We start from the raw sequence: 18,886 nt of genomic DNA, 5'->3' as shown, positions 1-18,886 counted from the left end.
TGTTTCTTGTGAGCACTTCAATGTAAAATATGTCCTCTTTGGTCGCTTTGAAAGTTGATTCTGCAGCGCGGATTACACAGCCTCTTCTCTTCAGTGTCAGGGCTCAGTTACTCCCCTCAGACACTCCTGCGGTGGTCCTCCACTACAGGGGAACGAGCAGGTTCAATTGAAAGGAAAGGGGCAGTCTTCCAGCACGGCTTCCTTCAGCTTTCGTGCTCTGCTCCAGGGAGTCCCCACTCCCATGCCAGGTTGGAAGGTCCTCTGCTTCCTGCACCGGCCTCCTGGTCCTCCTTCTGTTGTTCCCCTTCCCTACTGGGTTGGGCTCCATTTATACACCTACAGTCCTGTAACAGGTTGCAGGTGTGGATGATTGTTCCACTTTACCTGACCACAAATAAAAGGGACATGCCTGACCTTCACTACTCTTAGTAGGCCTCTTCCTCGTCCCAGTACTTGAGTGGTAAAAGAGCATAGTCTTCATTGCTCTTAGTTGCCTCTTCTTTGTCTCTGTACTGTCAATTGTCAGTGGTGGAGAAATGAGGGGAGCTGACTTATAATAGCCCATAAAGGTTGGGGCAGGGTTGGTTTGGTTGTCAGAAGAAAAGGGGGAAACCATATTTCGTCCAAGGGTACTCCATTCTTACTCCCCAAGTACCCTCCACCCAGATGATCCTCCCTCGCTTCTCCCCCCCAGGTTCGGGATCCAATAGCGATGGCCTTTCCAAGGCCCCCAACGTAGAGGATCCAAGGGGTCGAGGAGTGTGAATGCCCACTGGTTTTTCATACCCCTTTGGAGGAATGGTAAAATTGATTCCAACCAGAAGATGTAGAGCTGACGTCTTTCTGTCCTGCTCAGCCTCTTGAGATAGGTGTCGATATATAGATTGATTTGAGAGGAGGACCTATCGAGGCCTATGATAGGTGAGAATCCTCTACCCTAGATCATAGCTTCTACTTAGATGCAATAGAATAGATGCTAGGGGTGGAGGCGTAGCACTCATTTATAGAGACTCCCTATAAATCAGACCCATCAGTAGCCCAATGGATGGGAATTGTGAGTTCCTCTCTGTCAAGCTCTCATCATCCCCCTCAGACCATAAGCTGGCCCGATAGCACAGCAAGTAGAGCGCTCGCTTTGACATCCGTGCAGAGCCTGCTGACGCAGGTTTGAATCTTGGCAGGGCCAAACTCAGCCTTTCATCCTTCCGACATCGATAAATGAGCAACACACACCATGGGTAATAATAAGCAGCGCTCAGATACCTGAGGGTTTGTAGCGCTACATTTTTATTATTACTAATGATAATAATTATTATTATTAGAATGCACTACCATTCACATCATCTATCGACCCCCAGGCCCAACCTCCAACTTTGAGGAAGACCTCATTCACCTGGTAGGGGATAACATCAAGCCTACGTCGAGAATTATATTCCTGGGGGATGTTAACCTAGGCCTCAACGCCCACTCAGACACCACTGCTATAAAACATTGTGTCGCAGCCTCTACCCATACCAAAGGTAGAACACTAGATTGGATAGCCGATCTGAATAGACAGAGCACCATCACCTCCAACGCCCCCTGTCCTTGGTCAGACCAGCATACCCTAAGCTTCACCTTCCCCCAGCAGAAACAACAGACTCCAACCCCTGCCATACCCCCCACTATGTCTTGCAGCTGCAGCTCTCTGAAGATATCCAAGGGATCTATCTCCCCCCTCCATGTCCCACTTTGCCCAGAACACTGAAACTCTACAGACCCAAAGGCCCCAGTAGATATCTACATCAACACCTTAACAAAAGCAGTAAACTTTGTGGTCCCGTTACTCCTGAGGAAAGCCAAACCAGCAAGTCGCATCAACGCATGGTTTACCTGGGACCTCCAGGCCCTGCACACACACAAAAGTCAGGTGGAAGCCATCTGGAGAAAAGCTCCTTCAGACCTCTCGAAAACCTTACTTAACCTGATAGTCAAGGAATATAAACAGGCCATTGTCCCAGCCAAAGCAGAAACCTATAGCACGAGAATATCTAATTCAAACTCCAACTCCCAGGAAACCTTAAAATTCTCAGAGTTAGAGTTGCCACTCCCCTCCACCCCTCCACTATCACCAAAGATGGGACCTGGTGCATTAATATCCAGAACGCCATGCGTTTGAAAATAGGCACCCTGCAACAGAAAATTGAAAGGAAACAAGCTTTGACCAAATAACTCTCTCCTCACACCATCACTTCTAATCTGCCGAACGCACCCCAATTCCACTTTAGAGAAGTTTCGGAAATAGAAACGGCAACATACAAAGGGGACGTCTGCCCATCTAACATCATCAAAGACTGTGCAGAAGCCTTAGTACTGACCATTACTAAATTCATCAACGCCTCCTTCACATCTAGCCTGGTCCCAGCTAGCCTAAAAGAACCATGGGTCCTCCCGCTACTAAAAAAAACCTTTGCTCGACCATCATTACCACACAATTACCGCTCCATCGCAACGCTGCCATTCCTGCTAAAGATCCTGGACAGGGGAGCATACAACCAAATACAATTTTACTTAGAAAGCAACCACATCCTAGGGATGTGCCAATCTGGATTCCAGCCAGGCCACAGCACGGAATCAGCATTGCTAGATTTGAAAAATCAGTAAGACTCCTTTAGAGATGAGGGCAAACCAGCACTACTCCTCTTACTCAACCTTTTGGCCGTCTTCGACCTGATGGATCTTAAAACCTTATGCCACCACCTCACAGACACAGCTAACTTCTCTCATGAAGCTACATTGTGGGTAGCCTCCTTCCTGGAAGGAAGATCCATGAGAATGTTCTCAGACCTATACCCAGGCCTTTCGGCATCCCTCAAGTCTCATGCAACTCCCCTTCCCTCTATAACATTTTCACCAAGCCTCTATTCGACCTCCTGGATGCCATCGGCATATCTTACACAAACTATGCCGATGACACCTAATCCTCCTCTCCCTGTCAGGCATAGACAATGAGGACTCCCTCACCATTAACAAAATGTATTCAACTATACTAGCCTTGATGGCTGTGAACTACCTGCGCCTCATCAACGACAAGACGGAGATCCTGTTGGTGGTATCCCCTGCCTTGTTGACGAAACTCAACGAAACTCGACCCACAGTTCACCTCATTCACAATAGACGGGATATAGATCCCCGTCTCAGCATCTGTTAAGACATTGGGCGTCCACCTCGATGCGCCCCTCTCCCTCACTAAACAAGTGAATGCAATCGCCTCCTCATACATAGCTAAACTCAACGCAGCTAGACAATTCCTGACACCGACCAGCTGCCTAACTATCGACTGAGCGATCACCGGTGCCAGAGTGGATTATTGTAAGGGCCTCTTTGCAGGGACCTCCAAACAGAACATAAACAAACTGCATATAATCCAAAACAACGCCCTGCAGGCTGCGCTTAACATCCCGAGAAGAGACCACATCTCAGCTGCGAAAAAGAAAAAGTTCACTGGCTCCCAATTCACAAAAGGATTATTTTCAAAACCTTCTAAGTCACTCACAAATGTTTATCCAACACTGCCCCGCTATACCTGTCACAGAATATTGGGAGAACCAAAACTACCATACTAGTAAGGTTTTTCCACGCTCATCACCTGACACTGCCAAAAGTAAAAAGAGCCAGCTTCCTGACTGCGGCAACGAAACATCGGAACAACCTACCACCTGCCTTAGGAGCAGAGGCTTCTTACTGGCTATTTTGAAAAGGCCTTAAAAAATGTGGATGCTTACCTAAAGACTACCCGATTGTCATTCAGAATATGAATGGAGACTTTAGATATGCAAGCTTCTTGCTTCCTGTTTTGCTTAATGTATGCCTACGGGTATTGTAATGCACTGTATAAGGAAGTCTGATTCTTCTGTGTAACTGGTTTCACAACAGCGCCCTGATGCCCCAGGCTTATACGCTATACAAATGAAAAAATAAGAAAAATAGCTCTGTCCACCCACAGCCCCATTGTATACCTCGAATGTTTGTTGTGATCACTCCCCATGGTTGTTTGTTAGGGGGTAGATATCTTACTGTGGAGACGCAAAGTCTCTGTCCCTCTTATGCTTGGTTTCTAGGGTGCAAGAGCATGTCCAATTATCCTGCCCTCCTGCTATTCCTCCATGTAAGCGTCCATGTAAGCGGGGAAATCCCATCCTGTAAAGCTGCTTAGCCGTTGCTCTTTTTACGTAGGCTACCCTGAGGGTCAGAGGGTTCTCTGACTGTATTTGTTGTTGTCAAGTTTTGGGTAACTAGATATCCAGTTGTGTACTATACACCATCAGTATTCCCTGTTGTTTGCTAAACTGTCATCTGTTATATTTTTGTATAAACCCTTTTCATTGGTCTGTTCCTTGAGGTAACACATAAGTTCCTCAACCCTGGTTTTAAGGTACCCTCTTGAAGGCAGGACTATTTGAGATCAGAGGTAGGGTTTTATGAGAAGCTGAGACCCATATTTATGCCACCCTCAATCACAGATTAATTCCCAGTCTGAAAACAGAGGCCACACGAGCCGCATAGCCAATTATCTTTGTGTTCACAACCACAGAAGCAAGGGAATATTCACATCACACTCATGGGCTTAGTTTAGAAATGCCTGCGTCACCGATTTGCGGTGCACACTTTTTCACTACTATGGTTGGTCGGGGGAAAGAACTCCCCCGCTGGAGAAACTCTGTAACTTGACACCGCAATTAACTCTAGGGGATCACTGCCACAGATTAGGCACTCCTGTACTCCAACTACACATTGGGACATTTTGAAAACCCCCGCACTCAAAAGGGGCTAGGGTGAAACAGCTACACTGAGGCAACTGAGGCAACTAAGTACCTGACGCTGTGATGGCCCTTAGAGCGATCCCCCACAGCTGGAGCAACATTCTACTCTCACATCATGATGGATGCCTGTGTTACCCCCTCAGCTTGGACAACTCTATTCCCAGGCTCTAGGATGGATCCTGGGGCACTGCCCCACCAACATAGCTAGCAGCACAGTTTGTTTAGTTCGTTGGATCCTTGGACAAGCTTGCAAGCTGTTTGTCCTTCCTCATAGCTCTAGTGACAGTATTTCCATTCTCTTTCAGGTTCACCCTTTGCTGCTGAATCGGGAACGGAGAAGCGATTCCAGAGCCAAGCTCCTGCGCCGCACTGTCAGTGTCCCAGTGGAAGGGCGGCAGTATCCAGAGCACGGTAAGTCTTTCCGAGGGTGTGCACTCTGGCTGTGGTGAGTTCATCTTCTGCTTCCTTACCATTACTGAACCAGGGAATGGACACCTAGTGCACACTCAACATACCCTTCACCACACCTACAGCAACCTCTAACGAGGGAGACTCACACCTAGTGCATAGCCAGGGTAACCCTCCCCACATCCACACCACATCCGAAACAGGGACATCAACTCTAGTGCACACCCAGTGTAAACCTTCTCACACCACCATAGAGCCAGGAGACTCACACCCAGTGTAACATACCCACACTACCATTAAACCAATGGATGTACGCCTAGTACACACGCAATATATGGGAGGATAGCTGAGCAGCAACGTGCGCGCCTTGGAAGCAAGACGAAACGAAGCAACACAGGTTCAATCCCTGGGCCCGTGCTTAAAAACCTCTGGGTGTTTAAGCGTGTTATAAATACGCAACTAAGACAAAAACAATTACGCAACTAAAAAACAAACAATTCCTGTAACAGTGCCTCGATTTCCGCAGGCTGTGTGAGCGCTTAAAAAAAAAGTAAAATAAATAAAAAAATATATATCCTTCCTCACACCAACATCAAATGAGAGGACTCACGCCTAGCACACACCCAGTATTACCTTTCCTATACTGCCACCACCATTGAACCACGAGACACACATCTAATGAACTTCCTTTGTAACCTCCCAACTCCAGCATCAAGCAAGGGTGTCGGGTCTCAACCTGAAGTAGTATGCGCAGGCCCAAACGCATGCAGCCAACAATAAAGACGCCTGCACACCATGAATAGTATTGGGGAACTCCTTTATTTCCATGCTCGATACGGCCTTGCCAACTGGGGTCACATGACTCATTTCTAGTGAACGTGCCAGTGTCACCTGACACTAGGCACTACATTATATCTCCCCCCAAAATAGGGGAGTCCTACCCTATCTCTTCAATCCACCGCCTTGTGCGCCGGAAGATCCGCGAGGCGTGAATACATCTGATGTCTGCACTTAACCTCGCACCTGCCACCAGCGGGCCGCACTTCTTATTTATTGCTCTTATTTATTGTTTTTATTTTATTTATTACTGTTATTCTATGTACTGTACTTCCCCTCCTCCTTTCCCTCACACTTTTCCCCTTCCTCCCTCCCCTGCACTTGCACGATCTCAATGTCACCTGGCCTGGTAAGATCGTTGTCTCTGTCTTCTCTCTGTTCCCCTATCTTGCCTCATCGCGCCTTGAAACACTTGTGTATAGACGCATTATGAATGCCATATCATATCATATATCCACCACGGCTGGCTGTTGGCACTCGGATGCAGGGGCTCCTTCCTAGACCTCTTTTCTAGTTCGGTGCTTCTTTCGATGTCCGACATCTCTTCATCTCCAGTGTATTCCGACTCTTCTTGAGTGACGCTCTTGCCATCCCTCCAGTCTTGGTCCTCTTCCTGGTGTCCTGGAGGCACTTTCTTGAAGAAAGGGGCGTTTCCAGTCATGTGTTTGTCAGCCCTTTAGGCTGTGACGATGGAGCCATTCATGTTGGTATAACAATAAAGAAGGAAACCCAGTAGACACTATATTAGCACCTGCTATTAATGTCTGTTCTATCTATTCTGGGCAGAATAAAGTATTATATATAGGGAAAATAGAACTTAAAAGGACAGGCCAGTGAGTAAATATTTTCCCAAATAATTTAATAGTACAAAAACATTCATAAAACCAAATTAGAATTTTCTAATGTCTAACCCTTCACCGGCTAGACCTCAATTAGGAGCATTGAAAAAAGGGAGAAGATAATAAATCATTTTTTACAATCATTAATACGTTGACAAATGATGTCCCTGTGGTCACTCTGTTCTTTTACAGAGATAGATGATCTCTCGACATGTTTCAGTTCACAATGTCTTTTGTATGGAACTTTCATCAGGAGGAAATAGTGTGCATCAAATTCCTATTCTGCATCTCTCATGAGTGAAGATAAAACCAACAGTCCACGATCTGTCCAAGTTTAAAAGAAAAAGAGAGGAACCGTAAGCTATAATTGCTACAGGCAGCCTCTAATCGTTCAACAATGAACTTAGAACCAAAAACCCTAAAATAAACCAATTACCTCTGGGGGGTTCTTGCGGGGGTGTGCATTCCTTCAATTGAAATTGCGGTAAGGGGCCAAAAATGCCCCACTTAATGGCTGCACAAAATAAGCAAATGTCCAATTAACCAAACGCAGTACGAGAGAGAGGCTCAGTCTTGACAAACATCACATGGACACTTAGGAATTAAATGCACACCGGGTTACTTAATGGTGTATAAGTACCCCTAAAGCACACTGGTAAACAAAGCCAAGATATTTAAAGCCCATCTAGAAAGACACAATGTGTCCCATGCCATATTGTTAGCTATAATGGGAGTGATATCCTCCAGCAAGGCCGACATGAGTGTTGGGGGTGAGTAAATCGCTATTAAGGATGGTAAGCGGTGTTGTTTTGGCCCCATCTCCCTGTTGGGATCTTTGTATATAGGTGTGTCAATTATTGTCTTCATTTAGTGGACGCTCGGCCGGTGCTCTCTCTGGTCTCGGCCTGTTTCTGCCAGTGTCCTGCCTTCGGAATGGCCTCCAGTCGCCTTCCAGGTTCCTCTCAGCCCAATTCCATACTTCTTTAGGATCCGAGAAATGCACAGTTGTGCTATTGTAGTAGATTTTCAGTTGTGCAGGGAACAAAAGTCCATATTTTATATTGAGGCCTTTGAGGCGCTTTTTGAGTGGGTCGAAAGACTGTCTCGCCCTGTGAACCTCTCTTGTGAAGTCCGGGAAAAAGGCTATCTTGGAGACATTATACGTTATGGAGCCCTTGGTTCTGGCCATCTATAGTACGGCATCTCGATCCCTATAATTCAGAAGCTTTGCTATCACTGTGCACAGCAGTGCTCCAGGGACTGCCTGCCTGCTGGTATGCGGTGAGCTCGCTCAATTGAGAAGAATTTTGATAGGGTCTTGCGAGCAAATAGGTCTGCAAGCCGCTGCTCTAGGAACAGTTCCATGTTCGGGCATGGGGTTTCTCGGGTAAACCAAGAATCCAGATATTGTTCCGTCTCGCTCTGCCCTCTCCTTCCTCAACTCGTTCTTCCAACGCCTTGAGACGTGTCATCACTCCGGACATTTGGTGATTTACATTCCTCAGGTTATCTTTCGTCTCCGATATGCGGCCCTCGGCCTCGCCCGTTTGGGCTGTTAGTTTTTGCAGGTCGTGGCGCAGTAGGGATACCTCTGTGCTTATGCCATCCATTTTTTTCTCCATGGAGGTTCTCGAGTTGGCAATGGCATTCATGACATCTGTAAGGGGTATGTTATCTTCCTCCATTCCCACTGGATCATTTGCTTTGGCGTGTACCTGAGTGGGAATTTGGGCAGCGGTTGTATACTGCTCCCTTTTGCTGTGTCGTAGCGTTCTTTGCTCTATCCTTTCCCATTGTGATCAGGGGATTATTGTGTTACAATAGTCTTCGCTCGTCTTGGTTTTGTTCTGATCGCCGTTTGGATTGGTGGGCTGTTCCGTTCAGGCGCAGTGCTTTTTGGTTAGGCTCCCTTTCGTTGCTGCCAGTTGTTGCGGGATTCTGTGGGGTATGGCCAGGCAGTATGCCCTGTGGGGCGATGGATTTGCACGTCTTGGGTCTTATCTTGACCAGGAGTGTTGTTGTAGAGGTGTACTCCGCTTCAGTTCTTCCAGATACTCCTATGCGCTATATATATTTTCCTTTTCCCCGACTTCAACCTGAAGAACCTCAGCTGGTCGCTCTTACGGGGTGGATGTCATGTGCTGCTCCATCACTCCCCATGCCATGATGGATTTATCCCTCCCCATATCCGGATTTCAGCATGATGTCTATTGCAATTTGACTTGTCTAATTGAGCTGCCAGTCGTTATGCAGAGCAGCGTTTGCACAGCGGTGTTATTATTTTAGAGGCACAATCCCAGCGCTGTAGTCTCACGGCAACTTGTGTTCGTTTTTGGGGATCTTTTCTGGGTACCCACTTGGGAGGTGCTTGCACCCCTACCTTTTTGTCTTGCTAATGTAAACACTGGGTAGGGGATATTCTAAGGGTACACAGTTCATGATTTGCATAGGTTTCAGATTATCTTATAGTACCGTCCCACTCCCAGTCACTACTGGAGCTCACACTGTACCTTGCCGTCTTCTTGTGTCATGCTGGGTGCGAGGTGCAGTTTCCGGATGGTGCTGCCGCTCTCGGAGATGTCTGCCCGGAACGCTGTGCAGCGGGGACCCAGCTTCCCAGGCGGCAGGGTGCGTAGATCATGCAGTCTGGATCAGTGCCTGAGGTGGGAGACACCGGACCCGCCCTCCCCCCGGTCCATTTGTCACAGCAATGCCTTCCTCTACAGCATCTCCGCCGTCCGCTTATACGGCTTATCCCCAGGGTGTGTGCGTCCCGAAAGGGAGCGCAAGAGGATCCCTCGCTTTTGATCTCCCCAAGGGGGTCGTTCAGTCTCCGGCCCACCTCATCGGGCGCGGGCCCCCCACACAGCCCAACGCGGGCGTCGAGATGCGGAAGGAACCCCGCCGCTTTGGCTGGACGTCAGGAGGTAAAGGGGGACCCGGGTGCGGCCCCTGCGCTGACAATGGGTAGGTTCATGGGTTGGGGAGGATCAGCTCCACTGCCCCCGTACGCAACAGCACCCGTGGCCGTGAGGCGGGCCGCGCCACGCCGTGAGCGGTCCTGGGCACCGGCGGTACCCCCAATCGCGTTCTGTCTGCTCAGTGCTTTCCTGCACCTTATGCACCTTATCTGTTCTCAGCAGTGTGGGTTCGCGGGTAGAGTTGTCTGCTCTACAGCTCTACTCTCGCGTATCATCCCTCATTGCTGCCCGCCCCCGTCAGCCATCTTGGGTGAGCGCCGCCGCTGTCCGCTTCCACACTTCTTCATCGCGGGGCTCACACACTATGCTGCGTTTCAGTGTGGTACTTCAGCGGATGAGCGCAGTCACTTTCCGCCGTTTGTGGGTATCTTTTTGGTAAAAATTTCTGTTTATTATGTAGGATAAAGTCAGGATATAGCCGGCAGCCCCGGGAGCTTTAGAAATCATGTCTGCATCGTAAATCCGCTGGCCATGCCCCCGGGCCGTCATGCCCATGTTCTCCTCCAGCGGTTGTGGAAATGACCATAGGGATTACCATGGGAATTAGCATTCAATGGGGAGGGGTAAGTAACCAAACAACACCTACAAGCTTTGTGTCCTTCCTCACATCCAATCTCTCTCCCAAGCTTTACTCCAACGCAATAGCTTCAGTTTATAGGTGGTGCTTTAGTGCCACATAATAGCCCAAACTAATGTCAAAACTAACAAGAAACAGCTGGCTACCGTTAGGCAGTGATCACCATGTTACCACAAACCAGGGAATTCAAAATCACGACACATTCCAGGGTAATTCAGCTGGGGACTAGCCTCCCTGGCTTCCTCATGGAATGGTGCGGCCTGTGACAACCTAGTGCAATCTCCATTGCTCTCAACGTCTGCACTACCGAGCCAGGTGACAATGAATAGTACATATCCTCTAGCTTTCCTGTCCATGACAAACCAGATGACACTGAATAACACACGCCGTGTCACGCCTTGTCCAGTGCACACCGGTCTTACCTCTCATATTCCAACACTACCTTCAAACCAGGTGAAACTGAATGACACACGCTGTGTGGCGTCTCGTCCAGTGTACACCGGTGTTACCTCAAACCAGATGACACTGAATGACACACACCATGTCGCACCTCGTCCAGTGCACACCAGTGTTACCTCTCCCATTCCAACACTACCATCAAACCAGCTGACACTGAATGACACACGCTGTGGCGCATCTCGTCCAGTGCACACCAGTGTTACCTCAAACCAGATGACACTGAATGACACACGCAATGTCACACCTCTTCCAGTGCACACTGGTCTTACCTTTCCCAATCCAAAAACTACCATCAAACCAGGTGACACTGAATGACACACGCTGTGTCACGCCTCGTCCAGTGCACACCGATCTTACCTCTCCCATTCCAACACTACATCAGACCAGGTGACACTGAATGACACACGCCATGTGCGCCTTGTCCAGTGCATGCACACTGGTGTTGCCTCTCTCATTTCAAAACTACCATCAGACCAGGTGAGACTGAAAGACACACGCCATGCGTGCCTCGTCCTCTGCACACCAGTGTTACTTCTCCCATTCCAACACTACCATCAGACCAGGTGACACTGAATGACACACACCGTTTCACACCTCGTCCAGTGCACATCAGTGTTACCTCTCCCATTCCAACACTGCCATCAAACCAGGTGACACTGAATGACACACGCTGTGTCATGCCTCGTCCAGGGCACACCAGTCTTACATCTCCCAATTCCAAAACTACCAGCAGACCAGGTGACACTGAATGACACACGCCATGTGCGCCTCATCCAGTGCATGCACACTGGTGTTACCTCTCTCATTCCAACACTACCATCAGATCAGGTAACACCGAATTACACGCTGTGTCACGCTTCGTCCAGTGCACACCGGTCTTACCTCTCCCATTCCAACACTACCATCAGACTAGGTGACACTGAATGACACACGGCGTGTCGTGCCTTGTCCAGTGCACACCAGTCTTACCTCTCGCATTCCAACACTACCATCAGACCAGGTGACATTTTATGACACACACTGTGTCCAGCCTCGTCCAGTGCACACCAGTCTTACCTCTCCCATTCCAACACTACCATCAAACCAGGTGACACTGAATGACACATGCTGTGTCGCGCCTCGTCCAGTGCATGCACACCGGTGTTACATTCTCCCATTTCATCACTACCATCAACCCGGTGACACTGAATGACACATGCTGTGTCACGCCTCGGCCAGTGCACACCAGTGTTACCTCTCCCATTCCAACACTACCATCAAACTAGGTGACACTGAAAGACACAAACCGTGTCACGTCTTCTCCAGTGAAAACCGGTCTTACCTCTTGCATTCCAACAATACCATCAGACCAGGTGACACTGAATGACACACGCTGTGTCATGCCTCGTCCAGTGAACACTGGTGTTACCTCTCCCATTCCAACACTACCATCAAACCAGGTGACACTGAATGACACACGCTGTGTCGCGTCTTGTACAGTGCACACCGGTGTTACCTCAAACCAGATGACCCTGAATGACACACGCCATGTCATACCTCGTCCAGTGCACACCAGTGTTACCTCTCCCATTCCAACACCACCATCAAACCAGGTGACACTGAATGACACATGCTGTGTGACGCCTCTTCCAGTACACACCAGTCTTACCTCTCCCATTCCAAAACTACCATCAAATCAGGTGACACTGAATGACACACGCCGTGTTGTGCCCCGTCCAGTGCACACCAGTCTTACCTCTCCCATTCCAACACTACCATCAAACCAGGTGACACTGAATGACCACGCCATGTGCGCCTCGTCCAGTGCATGCACACTGGTGTTGCCTCTCTCATTTCAACACTACCATCAGACCAGGTGAGACTGAATGACACACGCCATGTGTGCCTCGTCCTCTGCACACCAGTGTTACTTCTCCCATTCCAACAATACCATCAGACCAGGTGACACTGAATGACACACGCCGTTTCACACCTCGTCCAGTGCACATCAGTGTTACCTCTCCCATTTCAACACTGCCATCAAACCAGGTGACACTGAATGACAAACGCTGTGTCATGCCTCGTCCAGTGCACACCGGTCTTACCTCTCTAATTCCAACACTAGCATCAGACCAGGTGACACTGAATGACACACACCGTGACATGCCTCGTCCAGTGCACACAAGTCTTACCCCTCCCAATTCCAACACTGCCATCAGAAACAGGTGACACTGAATGACACACGCCATGTGCGCCTCGTCCAGTGCATGCACACCGGTGTTACCTCTCTCATTCCAACACTACCATCAGATCAGGTAACACCGAATTACACGCTGTGTCATGCCTCGTCCAGTGCACACTCGTTTTACCTCTCCCATTCCAACACTACCATCAGACTAGGTGACCCTGAATGACACACAGCGTGTCGAGCCTTGTCCAGTGCACACCAGTCTTACCTCTCGCATTCCAACACTACCATCAAACCAGGTGACACTGAATGACACATGCTGTGTCGCGCCTCGTCCAGTGCATGCACACTGGTGTTACATTCTCCCATTTCATCACTACCATCAACCCGGTGACACTGAATGACACATGCTGTGTCACGCCTCGTCCAGTGCACACCAGTGTTACCTCTCCCATTCCAACACTACCATCAAACTAGGTGACACTGAAAGACACAAACTGTGTCACGCCTCGTCCAGTGCACACCGGTCTTACCTCTTGCATTCCAACACTACCATCAGACCAGGTGACACTGAATGACACGCCGTGTCACGCCTCGTCCAGTGCACACCGGTGTTACCTCTCCCATTCCAACCCTACATCAGACCAGGAGACACTAAATGACACACGCCGTATCACGCCTCGTCCAGTGAACACTGGTGTTACCTCTCCCATTCCAACACTACCATCAAACCAGGTGACACTGAATGACACACGCTGTGTCGCGTCTCGTCCAGTGCACACCAGTGTTACCTCAAACCAGATGACCCTGAATGACACACGCCATGTTGTACCTCGTCCAGTGCACACCAGTGTTACCTCTCCCATTCCAACACTACCATCAAACCATGTGACACTGAATAACACATGCTGTGTCACGCCTCTTCCAGTACACACCAGTCTTACCTCTCCCATTCCAACACTACCATCAAACCATGTGACACTGAATGACACACGCCGTGTTGCGCTCCGTCCAGTGCACACCAGTGTTACCACTCCCATTCCAACACTACCATCAAACCAGGTGACACTGAATGACACACGCTGTGGCGCGTCTTGTCCAGTGCACACCAGTGTTATCTCATACCAGATGACACTGAATGACACATGCCATGTCACACCTCGTCCAGTGCACACCAGTGTTACCTCTCCCATTCCAACACTACCATCAAACCCGGTGACACTGAATGACACACGCTGTGTCACGCCTCATCCAGTACACACCGGTATTACCTCTCCCATTTCAACACTACCATCAAACCAGGTGACACTGAATGACACACGCCGTGTTGCGCCCGTCCAGTGCACACCAGTGTTACCTCTCCCATTCCAACACTACCATCAAACCAGGTGACACTGAATGACACACGCTGTGGTGCGTCTTGTCCGGTGCACACCAGTGTTACCTCAAACCAGATGACCCTGAATGACACACGCCATGTCACACCTCGTCCAGTGCACACCAGTGTTACCTCTCCCATTCCAACACTACCATCAAACCAGGTGATACTGAATGACACATGCTGTGTCACGCCTCTTCCAGTACACACCAGTCTTACCTCTCCCATTCCAACACTACCATCAAACCAGGTGACACTGAATGACACACGCCGTGTTGCGCCCCGTCCAGTGCACACCAGTCTTACCTCTCCCATTCCAACACTACCATCAAACCAGGTGACACTGAATGACACACGCCATGTGCGCCTTGTCCAGTGCATGCACACTGGTGTTGCCTCTCTCATTTCAACACTACCATCAGACCAGGTGAGACTGAATGACACACGCCATGTCGTACCTTGTCCAGTGCACACCAGTGTTACCTCTCCCATTCCAACACTACCATCAAACCAGGTGACACTGAATGACACACGCCGTGTCACACCTTCTCCAGTACACACCAGTCTTACCTCTCCCATTCCAACACTACCATCAAACCCGGTGACACTGAATGACACACGCTGTGTCACGCCTCATCCAGTACACACCGGTTTTACCTCTCCCATTTCAACACTACCATCAAACCAGGTGACACTGAATGACACACGCCGTGTTGCGCCCGTCCAGGGCACACCAGTGTTACCTCTCCCATTCCAACACTACCATCAAACCAGGTGACACTGAATGACACACGCTGTGGTGCGTCTTGTCCGGTGCACACCAGTGTTACCTCAAACCAGATGACCCTGAATGACACACGCCATGTCACACCTCGTCCAGTGCACACCAGTGTTACCTCTCCCATTCCAACACTACCATCAAACCAGGTGACACTGAATGACACATGCTGTGTCACGCCTCTTCCAGTACACACCAGTCTTACCTCTCCCATTCCAACACTACCATCAAACCAGGTGACACTGAATGACACACGCCGTGTTGCGCCCCGTCCAGTGCATACCGGTCTTACCTCTCAAATTCCAACCCTACCATCAGCCCAGGTGACACTGAATGACCACGCCATGTGCGCCTCGTCCAGTGCATGCACATCGGTGTTACCTCTCTCATTCCAACACTACCATCAGATCAGGTAACACCCAAATACACTCCGTGTCACGCCTCGTCCAGTGCACACCAGTCTTACCTCTCCCATTCCAACACTACCATCAAACCGGGTGACACTGAATGACACACGCCGTGTGACACCTTCTCCAGTGCACACCGGTCTAACTTCTCCCATTCCAACACTACCATCAAACCCGGTGACACTGAATGACACACGCTGTGTCACGCCTCATCCAGTACACACCGGTCTTACCTCTCCCATTTCAACACTACCATCAAACCAGGTGACACTGAATGACACACGCCGTGTTGCGCCCGTCCAGTGCACACCAGTGTTACCTCTCCCATTCCAACACTACCATCAAACCAGGTGACACTGAATGACACACGCTGTGGTGCGTCTTGTCCGGTGCACACCAGTGTTACCTCAAACCAGATGACCCTGAATGACACACGCCATGTCACACCTCGTCCAGTGCACACCAGTGTTACCTCTCCCATTCCAACACTACCATCAAACCAGGTGACACTGAATGACACATGCTGTGTCACGCCTCTTCCAGTACACACCAGTCTTACCTCTCCCATTCCAAAACTACCATCAAACCAGGTGACACTGAATGACACACGCCGTGTTGCGCCCCGTCCAGTGCATATCGGTCTTACCTCTCAAATTCCAACCCTACCATCAGCCCAGGTGACACTGAATGACCACGCCATGTGCTCCTCGTCCAGTGCATGCACATCAGTGTTACCTCTCTCATTCCAACACTACCATCAGAGCAGGTAACACCCAAATACACTCCGTGTCACGCCTCGTCCAGTGCACACCAGTCTTGCTTCTCCCATTCCAACACTACCATCAGACTAGGGGACACTGAATGACACAAGGCGTGTCGCGCCTTATCCGGTGCACACCAGTCTTTTACCTCTCTCATTCCAACACTACCATCAGACCAGATGAGATGTTATGACACACGCTGTGTCCCGCCTCGTCCAGTGCACACCAGTCTTACCTCTCCCATTCCAACACTACCATCAAACCAGGTGACACTGAATGACGCATGCTGTGTCGTGCCTCGTTCATTGCATGCACACCGGTGTTACATTCTCCCATTCCATCACTACTATCAACCCGGTTACACTGAATGACACATGCTGTGTCGCGCCCCGTCCAGTGCACACCAGTGTTACCTCTCCCTATACCAACACTACCATCACACCAGGTCACACTGAAAGACGCACACCGTGTCATGCCTTGTCTAGTGCACACCGGTCTTACCTCTTGCATTCCAACACTACCATCAGACCAGGTGACACTGAATGACACACGCCGTGTCACTCCTCGTCCAGTGCACACCAGTGTTACCTTTCCCATTCCAACCCTACCATCAGACCAGGAGACACTAAATGACACACGCCGTGTCACGCCTCGTCCAGTGAACACTGGTGTTACCTCTCCAATTCCAACACTACCATCAAACCAGGTGACCCTGAATGACACACGCTGTGTCGCATCTCGTCCAGTGCACACCGCTGTTACCTCTAACCAGATGACGCTGAATGACACACGCCATGTTGCACCTCGTCCAGTGCACACCAGTGTTGCCTCTCCCATTCCAACCCTACCATCAGACCAGGAGACACTAAACGACACACGCTGTGTCACGCCTCGTCCAGCGAACACTGGTATTACCTCTCCCATTCCAACACTACCATCAAACCAGGTGACACTGAATGACACACGATGTGTCGCGTCTCGTCCAGTGCACACCGGTGTTACCTCAAACCAGATGACCCTGAATGACACACGCCATGTCGCACCTCGTCCAGTGCACACCAGTGTTACCTCTCCCATTCCAACACTACCATCAAACCAGTTGACACTGAATGACACATGCCGTGTCACGCCTCTTCCAGTACACAACAGTCTTACCTCTCCCATTCCAATACTACCATACAACCAGGTGACACTGAATGACACACGCCGTGTTGCGCCCCGTCCAGTGCACACAAGTGTTACCTCTCCCATTCCAACACTAACATCAAACCAGGTGACACTGAATGACACACGCTGTGGCACGACTCGTCCAGTGCACACCAGTGTTATCTCAAACCAGATGACACTGAATGACACACGCCATGTCACACCTCATCCAGTGCACACCAGTGTTACCTCTCCCATTCCAACACTACCATCAAACCGGGTGAGACTGAATGACACACGCCGTGTCACACCTCGTCCAGTGCACACTGGTCTTACCTCTCCCAATCCAACACTACCATCAAACCGGTTGACACTGAATGACACACGCTGTGTTGCGCCCCGTCCAGTGCACACCGGTGTTACCTCTCCCTATCCAACACTACCATCAAGCCAGCTGACACTGAATGACACACGCTGTGGCGCGTGTTGTCCGGTGCACACCAATGTTACCTCAAACCAGATGACACTGAATGACACACTCCATGTCACACCTCGTCCAGTGCACACTGGTCTTACCTCTCCCAATCCAACACTACCATCAAACCGGTTGACACTGAATGACACACGCCGTGTTGCGCCCCATCCAGTGCACACCGGTGTTACCTCTCCCTATCCAACACTACCATAAAGCCAGCTGACACTGAATGACACACGCTGTGGCGCGTGTTTTCCGGTGCACACCAGTGTTACCTCAAACCAGATGACACTGAATGACACACGCCATGTCACACCTCGTCCAGTGCACACCAGTGTTACCTCTCCCATTCCAACATTACCATTAAACTGGGTGACACTGAATCACACACGCTGTGTCACACCTCGTCCAGTGCACACCGGTCTTAACTCTCCCAATCCAACACTACCATCAAACCAGGTGACACTGAATGACACACGCCGTGTTGCGCCCCGTCCAGTGCACACCGGTGTTACCTCTCCCTATCCAACACTACCATCAAACCAGGTGACACTGAATGACACACGCCGTGTTGCACCCGTCCAGTGCACACCAGTGTTACCTCTCCCATTCCAACACTACCATCAAACCAGGTGACACTGAATGACACACGCTGTGGTGCGTCTTGTCCGGTGCACACCAGTGTTACCTCAAACCAGATGACCCTGAATGACACACGCCATGTCACACCTCGTCCAGTGCACACCAGTGTTACCTCTCCCATTCCAACACTACCATCAAACCAGGTGACACTGAATGACACATGCTGTGTCACGCCTCTTCCAGTACACACCAGTCTTACCTCTCCCATTCCAAAACTACCATCAAACCA

At 49.8% G+C, this 18,886-nt stretch overlaps 1 protein-coding gene across 5 annotated transcripts in view; it reads left to right on the top strand.

Moving 5' to 3' along the window:
* Positions 1-18,886, top strand: part of SYNGAP1 (synaptic Ras GTPase activating protein 1) — a 2,054,767-nt gene that overhangs the window by 798,187 nt on the left and 1,237,694 nt on the right. For all 5 annotated transcript variants that reach the window (XR_011283210.1, XM_069635198.1, XM_069635197.1 and 2 more), the window contains exon 3: positions 5,108-5,213. Coding sequence is in view for 4 of the 5 variants with exons in the window: in XM_069635198.1 (XP_069491299.1) it covers positions 5,108-5,213 (106 nt within the window). In the remaining variant the exon portion in view is untranslated. The remainder of the gene's footprint in view (positions 1-5,107; positions 5,214-18,886) is intronic.

Source organism: Ambystoma mexicanum, chromosome 13, assembly GCF_040938575.1.
Source record: "Ambystoma mexicanum isolate Mex_15411 chromosome 13, UKY_AmexF1_1, whole genome shotgun sequence".
Taxonomy (NCBI): Eukaryota; Metazoa; Chordata; class Amphibia; order Caudata; family Ambystomatidae; genus Ambystoma; species Ambystoma mexicanum.
This window is presented reverse-complemented; position numbering and strand designations above follow the sequence as displayed.